The sequence below is a fragment of the Aquarana catesbeiana genome, linkage group LG10 (genome assembly GCF_042186555.1).
Source record: "Aquarana catesbeiana isolate 2022-GZ linkage group LG10, ASM4218655v1, whole genome shotgun sequence".
NCBI lineage: Eukaryota > Metazoa > Chordata > Amphibia > Anura > Ranidae > Aquarana > Aquarana catesbeiana.
In genome coordinates, this window is record NC_133333.1 from 42402096 (window position 1) to 42419478 (window position 17383).

The following is a 17383-nucleotide window of genomic DNA, read 5'->3' on the forward strand; positions in this document are numbered from 1 at the left end:
CGGAGCCCGGTCCTCAGTGTCCCTAGCGGAGGCCGGTCCTCAGTGTCCCCAGCCCGGTCCTTACATCAGTGTCCCCAGCCTGGTCCTTACATCAGTGTCCCAAGCAGAGCCCGGTCCTTAGTGTCTCCAGCGGAGCCCGGTCCTTACATCAGTGTCCCCAGCGGAACCCGGTCCTTACATCAGTGACCCCAGTGGAGCCTGGTCCCTACATCAGTGTCCCCAGTGGAGCCTGGTCCTTACATCAGTGTCCCCAGCGGAGCAGGGTCCTCATTGTCCCCAGCGGAGCCCAGTCCACAGTGTCCCCAGCCTGGTCCTTTCATCAGTGTCCCCAGCAGTGCCCAGTCCTCAGTGTCCCTAGTGGAGCCTGGTCCTCAGTGTCCCCAGCAGAGCTGGTCCTCAGTGTCCCCACCGGCCCCGGTCCTCATTGTCCCCAGCGGAGCCCGATCCTCAGTGTTTCCTTAGCGGAGCCCGGTCCTCAGTGTCCCCAGCCCGGTCCTTACATCAGTGTCCCTAGCTTGGTCCATACATCAGTGTCCCAAGCAGAGCCCAGTCATCAGTGTCCCCAGCGGAGCCTGGTTCTCAGTGTCCCCAGCGGAGCCCGGTCCTCAGTGTCCCCACCGGAGCCCAGTCCTCAGTGTCCCCAGCGGAGCCCGGTCCTCAGTGTCCCCAGCCCGGTCCTTACATCAGTGTCCCCAGCCCGGTCCTTACATCAGTGTCCCAAGCAGAGGGGGTCCTCAGTGTCCCCAGCGGAACCCGGTCCTTACATCAGTGTCCTCAGCAGAGCCTGGTCCTCAGTGTCCCTAGCGGAGCCCGGTCCTCAGTGTCCCCAACCCGGTCCTTACATCAGTGTCCCCAACAGAGCCCAGTCCTCAATGTCCCCAGCGGAGCCCGGTCCTTACATCAGTGTCCCCAGCAGAGCCTGGTCCTTACATCAGGTGCCCCGAGCAGAGTCCTTCCTTACATCAGGTGCCCCCAGTGGAGCCCAGCCCTTACATCAGTGTCCCCAGCGGAGCGCAGTCCTCAGTGTCCCCAGCGGAGCCCGGTCCTCAGTGTCCCCAGCCCGGTCCTTACATCAGTGTCCCTATCAGAGCCCGGTCCTCAGTGTCCCCAGCGGAGCCCAGTCCTCAGTGTCCCCAGTGGAGCCCGGTCCTCAGTGTCCCTAGCGGAGGCCAGTCCTCAGTGTCCCCAGCCCGGTCCTTACATCAGTGTCCCCAGCCTGGTCCTAACATCAGTGTCCCAAGCAGAGCCCAGTCCTCAGTGTCCCTAGCGGAGCCCGATTCACATCAGTGACCCCAGTGGAGCCTGGTCCTTACATCAGTGTCCTCAGCGGAGCGCAGTCCTCATTGTCCCCAGCAGAACCTAGTCCTCAGTATCCCCAGCCTGGTCCTTACATCAGTGTCCCCAGTAGAGCCCGGTCCTCAGTGTCCCCAGCGGAGGCTGGTCCTCAGTGTCCCCAGCGGAGCCCAGTCCTCAGTGTCCCCAGCGGAGCCCGGTCCTCAATGTTTCCTTAGCGGAGCCCAGTCCTCAGTGTCCCCAGCCCGGTCCTTACATCAGTGTCCCCAGCTTGGTCCATACATCAGTGTCCCAAGCAGAGCCTGGTTCTCAGTGTTCCCAGCGGAGCCTGGTTCTCAGTGTCCCCAGCGGAGCCTGGTTCTCAGTGTCCCCAGCCTGGTCCTAACATCAGTGTCCCCAGCGGAGCCCGGTCCTCAGTGTCCCCAGCGGAGCCCGATCCTCAGTGTTTCCTTAGCGGAGCCCAGTCCTCAGTGTCCCCAGCCCGGTCCATACATCAGTGTCCCCAGCTTGGTCCATACATCAGTGTCCCAAGCAGAGCCCGGTCATCAGTGTCCCCAGCGGAGCCTGGTTCTCAGTGTCCCCAGCGGAGCCTGGTTCTCAGTGTCCCCAGCGGAGCCTGGTTCTCAGTGTCCCCAGCGGAGCCTGGTTCTCAGTGTCCCCAGCGGAGTCCGGTCCTCAGTGTCCCCAGCGGAGCCCGGTCCTCAGTGTCCCCAGCCCGGTCCTTACATCAGTGTCCCTAGCCAGGTCCTTACATCAGTGTCCCAAGCAGAGCCGGTCCTTACATCAGTGTCCCCAGCAGAGCCTGGTCCTCAGTTTTCCCAGCGGAGCCCGGTCCTCAGTGTCCCTAGCGGAGCCCAGTCCTCCGTGTCCCCAACCCGGTCCTTACATCAGTGTCCCCAGTCCAGTCCTTACATCAGTGTCCTCAGCGGAGCCCAGTCCTCAGTGTCCCCAGCGGAGCCCAGTCATCAGTGTCCCCAGCAGAGCCCGGTCCTCAGTGTCTCCAGCTCGGTCCTTACATCAGTGTCCCTAGCCCGGTCCTTACCTCAGTGTCCCAAGCAGAGCCGGTCCTCGGTGTCCCCAGCCCAGTCCTTACATCGGTGTACCCAGCAGAGCCCGGTCCTCAGTGTCCCTGCTCATTGGACACACGGGGAGGAGGGTTGGCGGCGGCTGATCTCTTCCTTGTGTTCAGTGGAGAGGGGAGGGGTCTCCGATCCGTCACTGTGCTGCAGCCAATCGGCTTCAGTGTGCAAGAAAATTGTCTACTTGTACACTGCAGAGAAAAGCCGATTGGCTGCCCCTCCCCTCTCCACTGAGCACACAGGGAAACAGTACTCCAGGCAGCAGCCATCTTTGTGTAGCCCACAGCCGTTTTTTGACAAAAACTTTCCCGATTTCCCGGGACAAAAGCGAAATCCAAGGATTTTAATTAGGACAAGCTCAGATCGGGACAAGGGTCCCAAAATCGTGATTGTCCCAGGAAAATCTGGACTGTTGGCAAGTATGCTCTGTAGCTGACTCTAGACGCCCGGTTTCTTTTTCAGACCTCAGTGCTGTGGTGGGTCAGAAAGGTTGGATAAGGTTTGTTTGTCTGTGTATGAGGTGGCTTTATTTCGGGCCCTCTTTGTGCTGGCTTTTTTGGGGCTTTTTGAGTGAGGCAACTTGTCAGTCAGAATAAGCAGGGTGAAGGTGGTTTGGGTGTACATGATGTGTGATCACGGGACAATACCGGGGGTCTTTTTCTTCGGAAATCAAAAACGGATCAGTTGGGGAAGGTCTTTAGAATTGAGGTTGTGTGAAGTCCCCTCTTCCCCAGTGTGCCCAGTTCAGGCAGTGGGGGTTTTTTCCAGCCTTAGGCCCGATCTTCCGGGTGTTTTCTTTGTGCATGGGGTACAGATGGAACAGCTCTGTCTCGATTCCAGTTTAAGGCCATGTTCAAAAAATGTCTTTCTTCTGCCGGGTTGAGTGGGGACAACTATTCTTCTCATTCTTTCCAGACTGGGGCGGCTACAGAAGCGGTCAGATGGGCCCTGGATGACCAGGTTGTTCAGCGTATTGGGCGGTGAGAATCAATCCGATTTCAGTCCTATATGCGCCCTCATTTATTGTAAGTTCTGCAGATTACGGGTGTTGGGAGGTGTTCTTTCAGTGGGTTTCATGCAATTCTTCCTCTCTGTCTTGGTTTGTGTCTAATATGCTTGTTGTTTAGTACTGGGGTTGTTTGGGTTTCTTGGGGGGTTGTATTTCCCCCTCCCCTGTTCTTTTTCTTTCAGATTCAGAGGCCTGCCTGGTGTGGATCCTGGCGTCTCTCCTATTTTTATTGGGGGGCCAGGGGGGCTGTGGTTCGGATGGAGGGTAGGCAGCTGGGTTGGAATAGAGGAGAGGTTACAGTTCGGTGACTTGGTGTTCCTGGAATGTTATGGTCCAGAGTCCTGCCTGAAATGCACCATTACGCTCGATTGGATAGGCCCCCTGATGTGTTTTTTTTACAATGACCTTGGCTTGCGATGCATACGCGAGCTGGTCAGGTACATTAAATTTGTTTTTTTTGAGACTTCGCTCCTATTTTCCGGATACCATCTTTGTGTGGTCTGATATGGTTGCCGTTTGGCTCGTTCTGTTGAAAAAATCCACAGAGCCAGAATAAAGGTCAACAAGGAGGTGACAATTTTTTGTACGTAATGGGGCTTCTATGGCCATTCAACTCCAAAAAAATGACTGTCGTCTGGTCAATTTGGGAGGGGAAGGAGGAGGTCAATTGTTTAATTTTATAGGTAGCCAGAGCCTCAACAATCTGCACATCCATCAGTCATGCACAGGGCTGGTGGTGCTACCACTAGGCGGACTAGGCAACCGCCTAGGGCGCCTGGCCACTGGTTATTCTACTCCTGCACATGTGTCAAGCAGCGTCACCCCCCCCGCGCGCACCGCTCTCCGCTCCAGTATGTCTGCCCTGAATAGCTACACACTTTTCCAAGTCCCGCCCCTCCTGTGCGCTCCGTCTGTGAAGAGGAGGTGGGCGGGAAGATTAAAAACAAGCAGCCAAAAGCCACACCGAAAAATTGCTGAATGAACCAGTGAGCCCCTGGGGACCATTCCAAGCGAGTGAGCTCTATCACTGACCAGACTCTCTCTTTCCCTGATCCCCCTCTGTCTCTCTGACCCCCCTCTCTCTCCCTGACCCCCTCTCTCTCCCTCATCCCCTCTCTCTCCTTGATCCCCTCTCTCTCTCCCTGACCCCCCTCTCTCTCCCTGACCCTCCTCTCTCTCCCTGACACCCCTCTCTCCCCGACCCCCCTCTCTCTCCCTGATCCCCCCTCTCTCTTTCCCTGACCCCCTCTCTCTTCCTGATCCCTCTCTGTCTCTCTGACCCCCCTCTCTCTCCCTCACCCCCTCTCTCTCCCTGATCCCCTCTCTCTCTCCCTGACCCCCCTCTCTCTCCCTGACCCCCCTCTCTCTCCCTGATCCCCCTCTCTCTTCCTGATCCCCCTCTCTCTTCCTGATTCCCCTCTCTCTCCCTGACCCCCCTCTCTCTCCCTGACCCCCCTTTCTCTCCCTGATCCCCCCTCTCTCTCCCTGACCCCCTCTCTTTCCCAGACACCCCTCCTCTCTCTTCCTGATCCCCCTCTCTCTCCCTTATCCCCCTCTGTCTCTCTGACCCCCCCTCTCTCTCTCTACCCCCCTCTCTCTCCCTGACCCCCTCTCTCTTTCCCTGAGCCCCTCTCTCTCCCTGAGCCCCTCTCTCTCCCTGACCACCCTCTCTCTCCATGACCCCCTCTCTCTCCATGCCCCCCCTCTCTCTCCCTGACCCCCTCTCTCTCTCTGACCACCCTCTCTCTCCATGACCCCCTCTCTCTCCATGCCCCCCCCCTCTCTCTCCATGACCCCCCTCTCTCCCTGATCCCCTGTCTCTCTCTTTACTTGCCAGCACTGGAAGTAGCTTTACTCCAGTCTGTTTATCTCCTGTTTTAACTCCTCCCTTACCATCATCTGCCTATACATTGATGTATAACAGAATTACTTGATTAACTTTATCCTCTTAAAGTGGTATTAAAGCAAAGCAAAATATTTATTATACTGCAGCTTACCGATTCTTAGATGGGTGGCTGCATTCGTTTTTGTTTTTTTTGTTTTTAGGTTTTCTCTTTTATATTCACCTTGTGATCCTGCTTGTAAGTCTGTTGTTTTTCAAAAGAACGCACTGTCTTGCAGATGTAGAAGTTAGAGGTTTGAATCAAACCATTTAACACTGGGTGGAGTCAGGGGCGGGCCCATAGGGGGCTGCAAAATGAGGTTTCGCCTAGAGTGTCAAAAAATCCTTGCACCGGCCCTAGTCATGCACATAAAAACACTTGTGTTGTGCGGTTTCAGAACACTTCCTTTGAAGTCTATGGGGCCAAATATGCCTAAAGCTCAAAAATTACTTTACTTGTTTGCGTAAATTTCAGCTACTGAATTTTGTAAGCAACAGATTTTTTACAACAAGCGGTAAAGACAGACTGGAAAAGATCAAATGAAGGCAAGAACTCCACCCTTTTGGCTGAAAAGGAGAATACAAATATTTAAAGTGTCTTTAAAGCCTGAACTTTTTTTTAACTTAACACATTCCTTGCATTAAGGTAAAAAAGGTTTAGGCATCAGTATCCCTGCTCACCCCTCCCCCCCTTACTTACTTAAGCCTTCATTCGATCCAGTGTGTGCTCGTCTGCAGCTCTTCTCTCACCCCGCTTTCTGGTCTCACAGACTTTGCTGAGGCAGCAGGAGCCATTGGCTGCTGCTGCTTTCAATCAAAGTCAGTGACGAGGGAGCAGGGAGCGGAGCTGAGGCCTGCACGAGTGCCCCCATAGAAAGTGGCTTTCTATGGGGGCACTCAACAGAGAGGAGGACCCAGAAGTGCCAATGGGTGACCTGAGAAGAGGAGAGTTGGAACTGCTCTGTGCAATTCTATTGCACAGAGCAGGTGAGTATACACCCATATGTTAAAAAGAAAAGGAAGCATTTACAATCAATTTAAATGCAGTATTTCATATTTACCTGTCTAAAAAACAAAACCTTTATTTATTTTTTTATTCTATTTTTATTCCTTTCTATAGCAAAGAAAGGAATAGGTGCATAACTATTATACACATATATGCCTTTTTCTATGATGATGTTCTTCAATTTATGACCTCTTGCTTGTGCCTGTGACTAACTTAGCAGAAGGATTACATCTGTTATTACCAGGTTTATTACCTTGGACTTGGAGTCAGTGTACTGTATGTAGCTTTGTCCTTATGTTTCAGCTGCTGGAATAAAAAAAAAACAAAAGCAATTAGATATTAGTATTTAAAGGTAAATGCAAATTAGGCCTTGCTTTAAAGTGGTGTTCCGGCCGAAATTGTACTTTTTATATAAAAATACCCCTATAATACACAAGCTTAATGTATTCCAGTAAAGTTAGTCTGTAAACTAAGGTCTGTTTTGTTAGTTTATAGCAGTAGTATGTTATTTTATAAACTTACAGCAGGCTGTGGCCATCTTAAGTGTGGGCACCTGAAGCCAGACTGTATTTCTTCCTGGATCTCATCCTTGCAGATCTCGCACATGCTCAGTGCAGCACAAGCAGTGTAATAGGTTTTAGGTCAGGTTTCCATAGCAACAGCAGTGTCAGAGGAAGTTGCCGCCCCCTTCCCAGGAGGCATTGCAAACAGGAAATGATGCGATGGGCCACGGCCAGGGAGGAGGAAGTGAAAAATGAATACAGCAGATATACAGTAGGTGCTGAGAAAAAAAAATTAAAAATATCCAATTCATTTACAGTGCGCAGTTTAGTGAGGGATGCTGAAGAGTTGCAAAAGTGGGTGGAACTCCACTTTAAAGAGGACAGTCCTTGAAAATGACAGCCCTATGCCACTTCTGTAAGAAAAGGGTATATAAATTGTATCCAAAAATGCAGTTTTAAGAAAAAAAAAAAAAACTTACCTTGGGTCTCGACTTCCAATATTTTCCGGGAGGAAAAAAGTCACTGTGCCTCACTGCTACACACAGGGATAGCCGGTTGTTCAAAATCCCGCAATAATGAACTTCTGCCCTGAGAAGGTGTACATTCCCAAAGAATTTGTGAGCAAGAAGATAGCTCTTGCTATCCGGACTTTCTGTGTTTTGGTTTTTTGGTTTTTGATTGTGTTTGTGTATGGTTTTGTTTATGTGTTTTTTCTTTTCTTTTTTCTGAATGTGTCTATGAGATTACCCTTCTTTGGGGAACCTCTCCTTCTTGAGAGAAGTTTGTAGTGTGAAGCTGCATTATTATTTACAGTTGCATTTTAAATCTATGTAGTGCGTGCCCAAAGTGGGTTCAATAAATTTTGTATTTTTATAGAAACATACCCAGATTTAGACTTTTTGTTGCCAAAGTAGCCGCTTTTAGATCCTGGTAGGGATACCAGGAATTTTTTCATATGCATAGTTCCTTTGGCTATAACAACAGTACCATATTTAGGTAAGCTGTACTAGGGTGTATACAGATCACTCCCTATCGTGGGTTTTGGTTTAGCAGGACTTGTTTTCTCCCTCCTTTCTTGTTTGTTTATACCAGTGGGGCGTGGTGTTGTCACCCACAACTTCTGGAAATGTTAGAAGCAAGATTAAGTATTTTTGGTCTTAAGATGTTGCATCTGCCAACCATGGTTGGTCATATTGATCTCCACTCTTAAAGTTGAACTCAAAGAGGATAAGTTGGACTTGTAGTTGTAGTTGCTTAGGGGACCTGGGCTGTATCAAGGATTGTTTCCCTTTTCCTAGTTTGGGGGGATCAGACGGGAGAGGGGAATGTAGGTATAGAAAGTCGTGTCAAGAGAAGGTAGATAGAGGTAGGGAGTAGGTATAAACAGGAAATGAGGGTATGAGGGATAGGGCTGGAATGTTAGTTGGTCTCCTGGGAGGGTTCTCCACCACTTCCAGGCTTGATTATTCCTGCTTCAAATTTGTTTTATATTTTCTTTTTAAAATTATTTTTTGGGATGTAGTTCTGCTTTAAAGAAAAACCTGTACTGAGACTATACATAGGCCATCATTGCTAAGCAAGCCTTTTAAAATTGGTAGTTGTCTGCATGTTACACTGATTCAGAGATTTCAGTATGTTGCAAGATACCAAACCCTGAACATGTGTGTGTAGTGGGAGTTCTAACTTTGCTCTGTTTTCACTTATGGGCAATGTATCATGTATATTGAGAATAGAGATAGCAAGGCACCTAGCAATCTTATGCCGCATACACACAATTGGAAATTTGGCCAGCAAAAGAACGATGAGAGCTTTTGGTCAGAAAATGCGACAGTGTGTATACTCCATCGGACTTTTGCTGGCCGAATTCCAGACAGCAAAAGATTGAGAGCATGTTCTCAATTTTTCAGTCGGAAAGAGTTCCTTTCCGAAAATGCGATCGTCTGTAGCAATTCCGACGCGCAAAATTCCTACGCATGCTCGGAAACAATTCGACGCATGCTCGGAAGCATTGAACTCCATTTTCTTGGCTCGTCGTAGTGTTGTACGTCACCGCGTTCTTGACGGTCGAAAGTTCAACAAACTTTTGTGTGACCGTGTGTATGCAAGGCAAGCTTGAGCGGAATCCCGTCGGAAAAGCCTTCATATCTTTTTCCGACCAAAATCCCGATCATGTGTACGCGGCATTAGAGGGAGGCCACCAATACCAGACTCTACAGTTCTTGTAGCATAGGTTTTCTTTAAAAAGAAAGTGTATTTTCAGTAAAAATATATTTTGAGTCATCATTAGTGTTTACTCTACAGCAATTTTTAAGGTGACGTTAACATTTTTACAAACATCTTGTTCCCTTGTTTACCTTATTAAAAATTCATATATAGACCACATAGACTTGCATTGTAAGAAGGAGAATTAATCAGCAACCATTGTGTACCTTGTCAAAGCAGAGCATGAAGCTGGTCATACACTGATCGAAACTTGGCCTGTTCAATCAGAGGCTTCAGTCAATCAGCTAACACCACTGATTAATGTATTCTGTTGAGCGGCACTGTCCATTCACTCATTTATGTGGATGGAGGAATCTGTATTTTTGTTCAGCCCACTGAGAAAAGAAACCATTTGAGAAAAAAGCTAAAATAATATCTATATCAATCTACACTATATTACCAAAAGTATTGGGACGCCTGCCTTTACACACAAGCATAAAGTTTAGTGGTATCCCAGTCTTAGTTCGCAGGGTTCAATATTGAGTTGGAGAGAGAGAGGAGCGGCGCCACATTGAGTTGGCCCACCCTTTGCAGCTATAACAGCCTAAACTCTTCTGGGAAGGCTGGCAACAAGGTTTAGGAGTGTGTCTATGGGAATGTTAGACCATTCTTCCAGAAGTGCATTTGTGAGGTCAGGCACTGATGAGGACGAGAAGGCCTGGCTCGCAGTCCCCGCTCTAATTCATCCCAAAGATGTTCTATTCGGTTGAGGTCAGGACTCTGTGCAGACCAGTCAAGTTCCTCCACTCCAAACTTGATTACCTATGTCTTGATCTGCGCACTGGTCCAAATCATTTGGTAGAGGGGGGATTATGGTGTGGGGTTTTTTTTTCAGGGGTTGGGCTTGGCCCCTTACTTCCAGTGAAGGGAACTCTTAAGACATCAGCATACCAAGACATTTTGGACAATTTCATGCTCCCAACTTTGTGGGAACAGTTTGGGGATGGCTCCTTCCTGTTCCAACACGACTGCGCACCAGTGCACAAAGCAAGGTCCATAGAATATGAGAAAATAGTCAAAAATGAGTTAATCCCTGAAAGGTAATGCGTTAATAAAACAACACAAGAGTGGAAAATCAAATAGTAATTTTAGATCTTCCCAATACAGACAAACAGATGGCATTATAGTGTAACAGTTACACTTATATTGTATATTGTAAGACAAAAAAGTGTCCCTATACATTTTTTGGGAATGTTGGCAACTATGCCTTTGCCACCCTATCCTAATACCCAAATGTCCAAATATAGATAGACAGATATAATGTGTGTGTGAATATACAGTATCTCACAAAAGTGAGTACACCCCTCACATATATTTTCATGTGACAACACTGAGGAAATGACACTTTGCTACAATGTAAAGTAGTGAGTGTACAGCTTGTATAACAATGTAAATTTGCTATCCCCTCAAAATAACTCAACACACAGCCATTAATGTCTAACCTGCTGGTAACAAGAGTGAGTACACCCTTAAGTGAAAATGTCCAAATTGGGCCCAATTAGCCATTTTCCCTCCCCGGTGTCATGTGACTCCTTAGTGTTACAAGGTCTCAGGTGTGAATGGGCAGCAGTATGTTAAATTTGGTGTTATCGCTCTCACTCTCTCATACTGGGAGTTTAACATGGCACCTCATGGTAAAGAACTCTCTGAGGATCTGAAAAAAAGAATTTTTGCTCTACATAAAGATGGCCTAGGCTATAAGAAGATTACCAAGACCCTGAAACTGAGCTGCAGCACGGTGGCCAAGACCACACAGTGGTTTAACAGGACAGGTTCCACGCAGAATAGGCCAGAATCGACCAAAGAAGTTCACCTACTATGTAACTATGTAAGTTGAGTGCACGTATCCAGAGGTTGTCTTTGGGAAATAGACGTACTAATGCTGCCAGCATTGCTGCAGAGGTTGAAGGGGTGGGGGGTCAGCCTGTCAGTGCTCAGACCATACGCCGCACACTGCATCAAATTGGTCTGCATGGCTGTCCTCCCAGAAGGAAGCCTCTTATAAAGATGGTGCACAAGGAAGCCTGCAAACAGTTTGCTGAAGACAAGTAGACTAAGGACATGGATTACTGGAACCATGTCCTGTGGTCTGATGAGACCAAGATAAACGTATTTCATTCAGATGGTGTCAAGCGTGTGTGGCGGCAACCAGTGAGGAGTACAAAGACAAGTGTGTCTTGCCTACAGTCAAGCATGGTGGTGGGAGTGTCATGGTCTGGAGCTGCATGAGTGCTGCTGGCACTGGGGAACTACAGTTCATTGAGGGTACCATGAATGCCAACATGTACTGTGACATACTGAAGCAGAGCATAATCCCTTCCCTTCGGAGACTGGGCCGCAGGGCAGTATTCCAACATGATAACGACCGCAAACACACCTCCAAGACAACTACTGCCTTACTAAAGAAGCTGAGGGTAAAGGTCATGGACTGGCCAAGCATGTCTCCAGACCTAAACCCTATTGAGCATCTGTGGGGCATCCTCAAACGGAAGGTGGAGGAGCGCAAGGTCTCTAACATCCACCAGCTCCGTGATGGGAGGGTTAAGGCAGTGCTGGAAAATAATGGTGGCCACACAAGATACACTTTGGGCCCAATTTGGACATTTTCACTTAGGGGTGTACTCACTTTTGTTGCCATTAAGACATTAAATGACCGTGTGAGTTATTTTGAGGGGACAGCAAAATCACACTTTTATACAAGCTGTACACTCACTACTTTACATTGTAGCAAAGTGTAATTTCTTCAGTGTTGTCACATGAAAAGATAGAATAAAATATTTACAAAAATGTGAGGGGTGTATTCACTTCTATGAGATACTGTATATATATATATATATATATATATATATATATATATATATATATATATATATATATATATATACACACACACACATTATTTTTACATATTTTTTATTTTAATTATTTAATTATTTTTTATTATTATTTAATTGTACATATTTATGAAAATATAGTATTATTAAACATATGTATTATGCATATTGTTCATATATTGTACCCACCTCATAGTTTGATTCTGAATTTATAATTGAGGTCTCTCTCTATCAAAAAAAAAATAAAAAATACACAAAAATATTAACATGTAACTGTTTGCAGTTGATATATCCAATTCAATAAAACATCTCAGAAGCAGAAATATGGCCCTTAGATTGCAGCAATCAGTCACAGGATTGTGAGGTTTGATGCCCATAAATATACAGTCCTGTGCAAAAGTTTTAGGCAGGTGTGAAAAATGCTATAAATAAGAATGTTTTCAGAAATAAAAGTGTTATTCATTTATTTTTATCAATTAACTAAATTCAAAGGAAATGAACAGAAGATAAATCCAAATCAAATCAATATTTGATGTGACCACCCTTTACCTTTACAATAGCATAAATTCTTCTAGATACATTTGCACACAGTTTTTGAAGGAACTCGGCAGGTAGGTTGTTCCAAACATCTTGGAGAACTAACCACAAATCTGTGGATGTCGGCTGCCTCCTTCTGTCTCTTCATGTAATGATGAGATCAGGGCACTGCGTGGGCCAAAAAAATCACTTCCAGGAATCCTTGTTCTTCTTTACACTGAAGATAACTCTTAATGACATTGGCTGAATGTTTGGAGTTGATGTCATGCTGCAGAATATTCTTTTGGGCCAATCACACGCCTCCCCGATGGTATGACGTGATGTATCTGCCTGTATTTCTTAGCATTGAGGACACCATTTTTTATGTTTTCCTTTACAAACGCTTGAATTACTTGCCGCCCGCGCTATAGCCAAAAGACGACTACAGAGCAGGCCTTAATTGCTGGGAGGGCGTCCATGGATGTCCTCCCCGTGCAGGAGCTGCCTGCGCATCGCTGTGGTTTGCGCGCAGCGCGCTCTGTGATGACCGAGTCTAATGCCGCGTACACACGACCGGACTTTCCGGCAAACTAGGTCCGACGGTCTTCCCGATGGACTTTCGGCAGAGGTCCGACTGACTTTCTGAACGAACGGACTTGGCCGCACACAAACAGACTAAGTCCGATCGAAAGTCCATTCGTTTTGTATGTGATGACGTAAACGGGACAAAAAAAAGGAAGTTCAATAGCCAGTAGCCAATAGCTTCCCTTGTGTCGTATTTGGTCCATCGGACCAGCACACAGACGAACGGTTTCCCGATTTTTAGTCCGTCGGACAGATTTGAAATATGTTCTTTTTCTAGGTCCGTCTAATTTTTTCCTAAAAAAACGATCAGACTAGCCCACACACAATGGGATTGTCCGACGGACTAATCCCGTCTGACCTAGTTTGCCAGAAAGTCCGGTCGTGTGTACGCGGCATAAGGATCCCGGCCCCTTATTATGTGATCAGCTGTCAGCCAATGACAGCTGATCACGTGATGTAAACAGAAGATTGGTAATCAGTATTTTTTTCCCCCTCTCACTGTCAGCATGAGAAGAAAAAAAAGCCGATCACCGGCTTCTGTCAGAGGGACTGCCTCATCAGTGCCCAGCAGTGCCACCTGTTATTGCCACTTATCAGTAGCCACCAGTGCCACCTACCAGTGCCCATATTGTCACCTACCAGTGCCCACAGTGCCACCTATCTTTCTCCACCAGGGCCACCCATCAATGCCCATCAGTGCCTCATCATCAGTGCCACGATCAGTGCTGCCTATCAGTATCACCTACCAGTGCGGAGCTTCCTGCAGGCTTTCTTTATTTTATAAACAATGACTTTGGGAACCAGTCTGCATGATGAGGCCACAATTTAGTGCAGCCTCTCTCCTCCTATCCTTCTCCCACCTCCCGGAATCCTTGGCCCTGCCAGCTGCAGCTGTCAGACAGAGAGAGGAGAGAGCTGGCGGGTTACATGCACTCTGAAAACTGGTAAAGAACGGCACATATGATTATTAGGTATATGAAGAATACTGCGCTAACAAGTAAAGTAAATAAGCGGAGCTGCAACTAAGGCGTGTTATACGACACCAATCAAAGTTATGAGGAAATAAAGTCGCGCTAATACAAAGTGTGGTGAAAACTGCAAAGTTAAAGCGGGGTTCCACCCAAATTTTGAACATTATCTCTATGCATTCTCTTCCTTGCCTAGATGCTGACATGCTGTGTAAAAAAATTTAAATCGCCGTAATTACCTTTTTTTTTCTAATCTTCTTAGCACTTCCTGGTTTTCCTCCCATGGGAGTAGGCGTGTTTCTAGCCTCTCCCAGACCTCCCACAGTCCCCTGGGAGCTAGTCTCAGGCTTCCCAGCATGCATTGTGCAACAGCGTCATCACAACATCTCGGTGAATGCTGGGAGCTCACAGCATTCACCGCATCCAGGAAATACATGCTTGTGGGCTTCAAATGCCCACAATGAAGATGGAAACCGCCTTCAGTGAATTTTATAAGTTATTCTTTACAACGAAATCGGACACAGGCGGACTTATTACACAGAACATGTGAGTAGATAATCATGAGAAGAAAAGTTTGTGAATGAACTCCAAAAAAAAAAAACGATAGATAGGTGGACCCCCGCTTTAAGTGCCACAAATAATAATGATAGTAATGAATACTAAATATAGTGTTAAGATACAAAAATTAAAAACTAAATAATTATACAATTGTAATCAAACAAACGTGCAGGCATAGGGAAAGTACTGTTGAAAATTGTCCATAATGATTACAAAGAAAAGTGAAGTTAAATGTATGATGGTAGATACATAAGAAAGTCCATGTTGTGAAAAACAAATCCCAAAGTGATAAGTAGTGTAGATTCACATGACTGCTGAGGTGCAATAAGCCCAGGTCCCATACCATACCATTTTACAGCCAACTTTTAACCTTACCCCTTCGTCCCATCCAATAAAAACCGCTTACAACCATTAATGTTGGAAAGGGCAAGGCCACAGCTTTTAATAACTTGAACATATAACATTAAACATTCCAACAGTGCCAGTCACAGTTGCACTGTGAGCACCCAATTCCAAATGGTGAAAGGGAGATAACTGAGGGGCCTGTCCTTACCATAAGTGCCGAACCGGCCGTCTATCTCCCAATTAACATCAAGGGCATACCTATTACAGCCATGTTTGCTGGCAAGCTGTGACATACCAACCATAATTAGGGCGGGAGGGTGGGCAGCTCTTACCAAATCTTCTTCTGAAAAGACCCAGAATCCCCTGGGGCGCCACACTAGTGAGCTCAGGCCCAACCCCGTCCCGTCCCACCACCAATCTGCAGTGACCATATAGTCACCTACTCCACCCTGGTTATGCCCCCATCAGTCAGGGCTCTCTTTCCCAAGGGGTTCAAGAGGCCTGCATTATAGTGACAAGTGCATTGATGAGACCTCCACCTCAGGAAAACACTGCCGCTTACCAGAAAGCGATTGTCCCTTATTACAGGGGACCACGCTGAGCAGATGGCTGTAACCCCAGCCCGGGATCTCACAGGTAGGCACTGGATACCACAGCGTCAGTGGGGATCGTCACCATGAATCACAGCAGAATGATGTATTCACCAGAAAGCACTTTGTGTGTTTTTTTCTGGTGAATACATCATTCTGCTGTGATTCATGGTGACGATCCCCAGGTGGAGGTCTCATTAATCCTAACACTATATTTAGTATTCATACTATCATTATTATTTATGGCACTTAACTTTGCGGTTTTCACCACACTTTGTATTAGCGCGATTTTATTTCCTCATAACATATGATTATTAAACAAACAGGATAGTATAAAGTGCATTAAGTAGCTTAACAATGACTTTAATGTTTGATGTATGTCTTCCTCTGCTTCAATGCCTCCAAAACTGACAGAATCCTCCTCCTCCTCCTCTTCTTGTGTGTTCTGTGGTGTCGTAAGAATGGTGTCTGCATAAAGCAGGCCTTGAGGGGAAAGGAAATCCTCCTCTTCCTCCCGCTGCTCTGCTTTAGGTGCCCTGACCATAATACCGCCCAGTCTGCTCCAGTAGCAACACAAGAGGGATTGTGTCACTGATGCATGCATTGTCACGGCTCACCATCCTTGTTGCCTCCTTTAAATGGTGACAGTACAGTTCATGCATCCTTTATCAGCAGCCATTGGCGTTGGGAAAAAAGCAGAGCCGCCCTGAGCCCGTTTTTTTTTTTTTTTTTTGGAAAATTCCTTTTTATGGATTTTTGACACAAAAAGCAAGTAACAAAAGACAAAACCACCATTGGGTGGAGCTGGCATAACACCAGCTCTGCCCAGAAAAGGCCACACAGGGCCAATAAACATAAACAAGTCTAATCTGAACTAACATAGTTCAACTGACTGTATTAAAATTGGTCATAAATATACAAATATACTACCCCCCCCCCCCCCCAACTATCCCCCTCCCAAAAACCCTAACCACCATCTAAGACCAGCATCCAGGAGATTGGTATACTGGGATAAGATCTGCATCAGAAATGTTGCCTCCTATTGTTTGACCAGTAAGTGATAGGTATGCCATCAGTATTATATGGTTATAGCGCACATCAACTACAAATTCCAAAGCCGTTCAGGACAAAAAGGACACCTTTCCAAGACTCCATCAAACCCCTGAGCCTGTTGTTGCGCTATACTCACACAAGTACTCGTTGACAGCCTTCTTCTGCATGTGCAGCTGCTGCAGCATTGCCAAAGTTGAGTTCCACCTGGTAGGCATGTCACAAATCAGGTAGTTTATGGCAGGTGGAATTCCTGCTGAATTTCAGCCAACTAAACACTGGCTGTGTATGACCGCCTGAAATGGCTACAGATTCTTCTGGCCTACTTTAGCAGGTCTTCCAACCTTGGGAACCTGTTTAAGAAATGCTGCACCACCAAATTGAGGACATCTGCCAGGCATGGCACATGTGCCAACTTTCCCCATTGAAGAGTGGACAGGAGGTTAATGACATTATTGCATAACACCATTCCTGGCTCATGCTGGGGTGACGTGGGCCACCTCTGGGCCTGCCCCTGCAGAGCTGTAAGAATCTCTGCTCCGGTGTGGCTCCTGTCCCCTAGACAGACCAGCTGAAGCACTGCATGGCATCTTTTAGCCTGACTCATTGAAAAGCCCCTTGAATGCTTAGGGAGTACTGGTGGTTCATAGGACAATTCAGCAGAGGAGGGCATGGAGGAGGAGTAGGTGGAGCTGACAAAGCTGACCATCAGCTGTATGGAGACGTGGCGGCAAAACAAGCAGCAGCACTGAGACCTGTCCTGCATCCTTCCTAGTTGCAAGCAGAGTTACCTAGTGTGCTGTGAACTAAATATATTGTCCCCTGACCATGCTTGCTGGACCACGTGTCAGCAGTAATGTGGACCTTGCGGCTGACTGCCTTGCCCAATGATGCCACAACATT

The 17383-nt window shown here is 47.1% G+C and overlaps 1 protein-coding gene across 1 annotated transcript in view; it reads right to left on the bottom strand.

The window, feature by feature from the left end:
- The window catches only part of LOC141110639 (cell adhesion molecule CEACAM1-like), an 82736-nt gene that overhangs the window by 10291 nt on the left and 55062 nt on the right, over positions 1–17383 (bottom strand). Inside the window, exons 7-8 of the mRNA XM_073602107.1 lie at positions 12058–12096; positions 6523–6575 (exon numbers count right to left, since the gene is read on the bottom strand). Of these exons, the coding sequence (XP_073458208.1) occupies positions 6523–6575; positions 12058–12096 (92 nt within the window). The remainder of the gene's footprint in view (positions 1–6522; positions 6576–12057; positions 12097–17383) is intronic.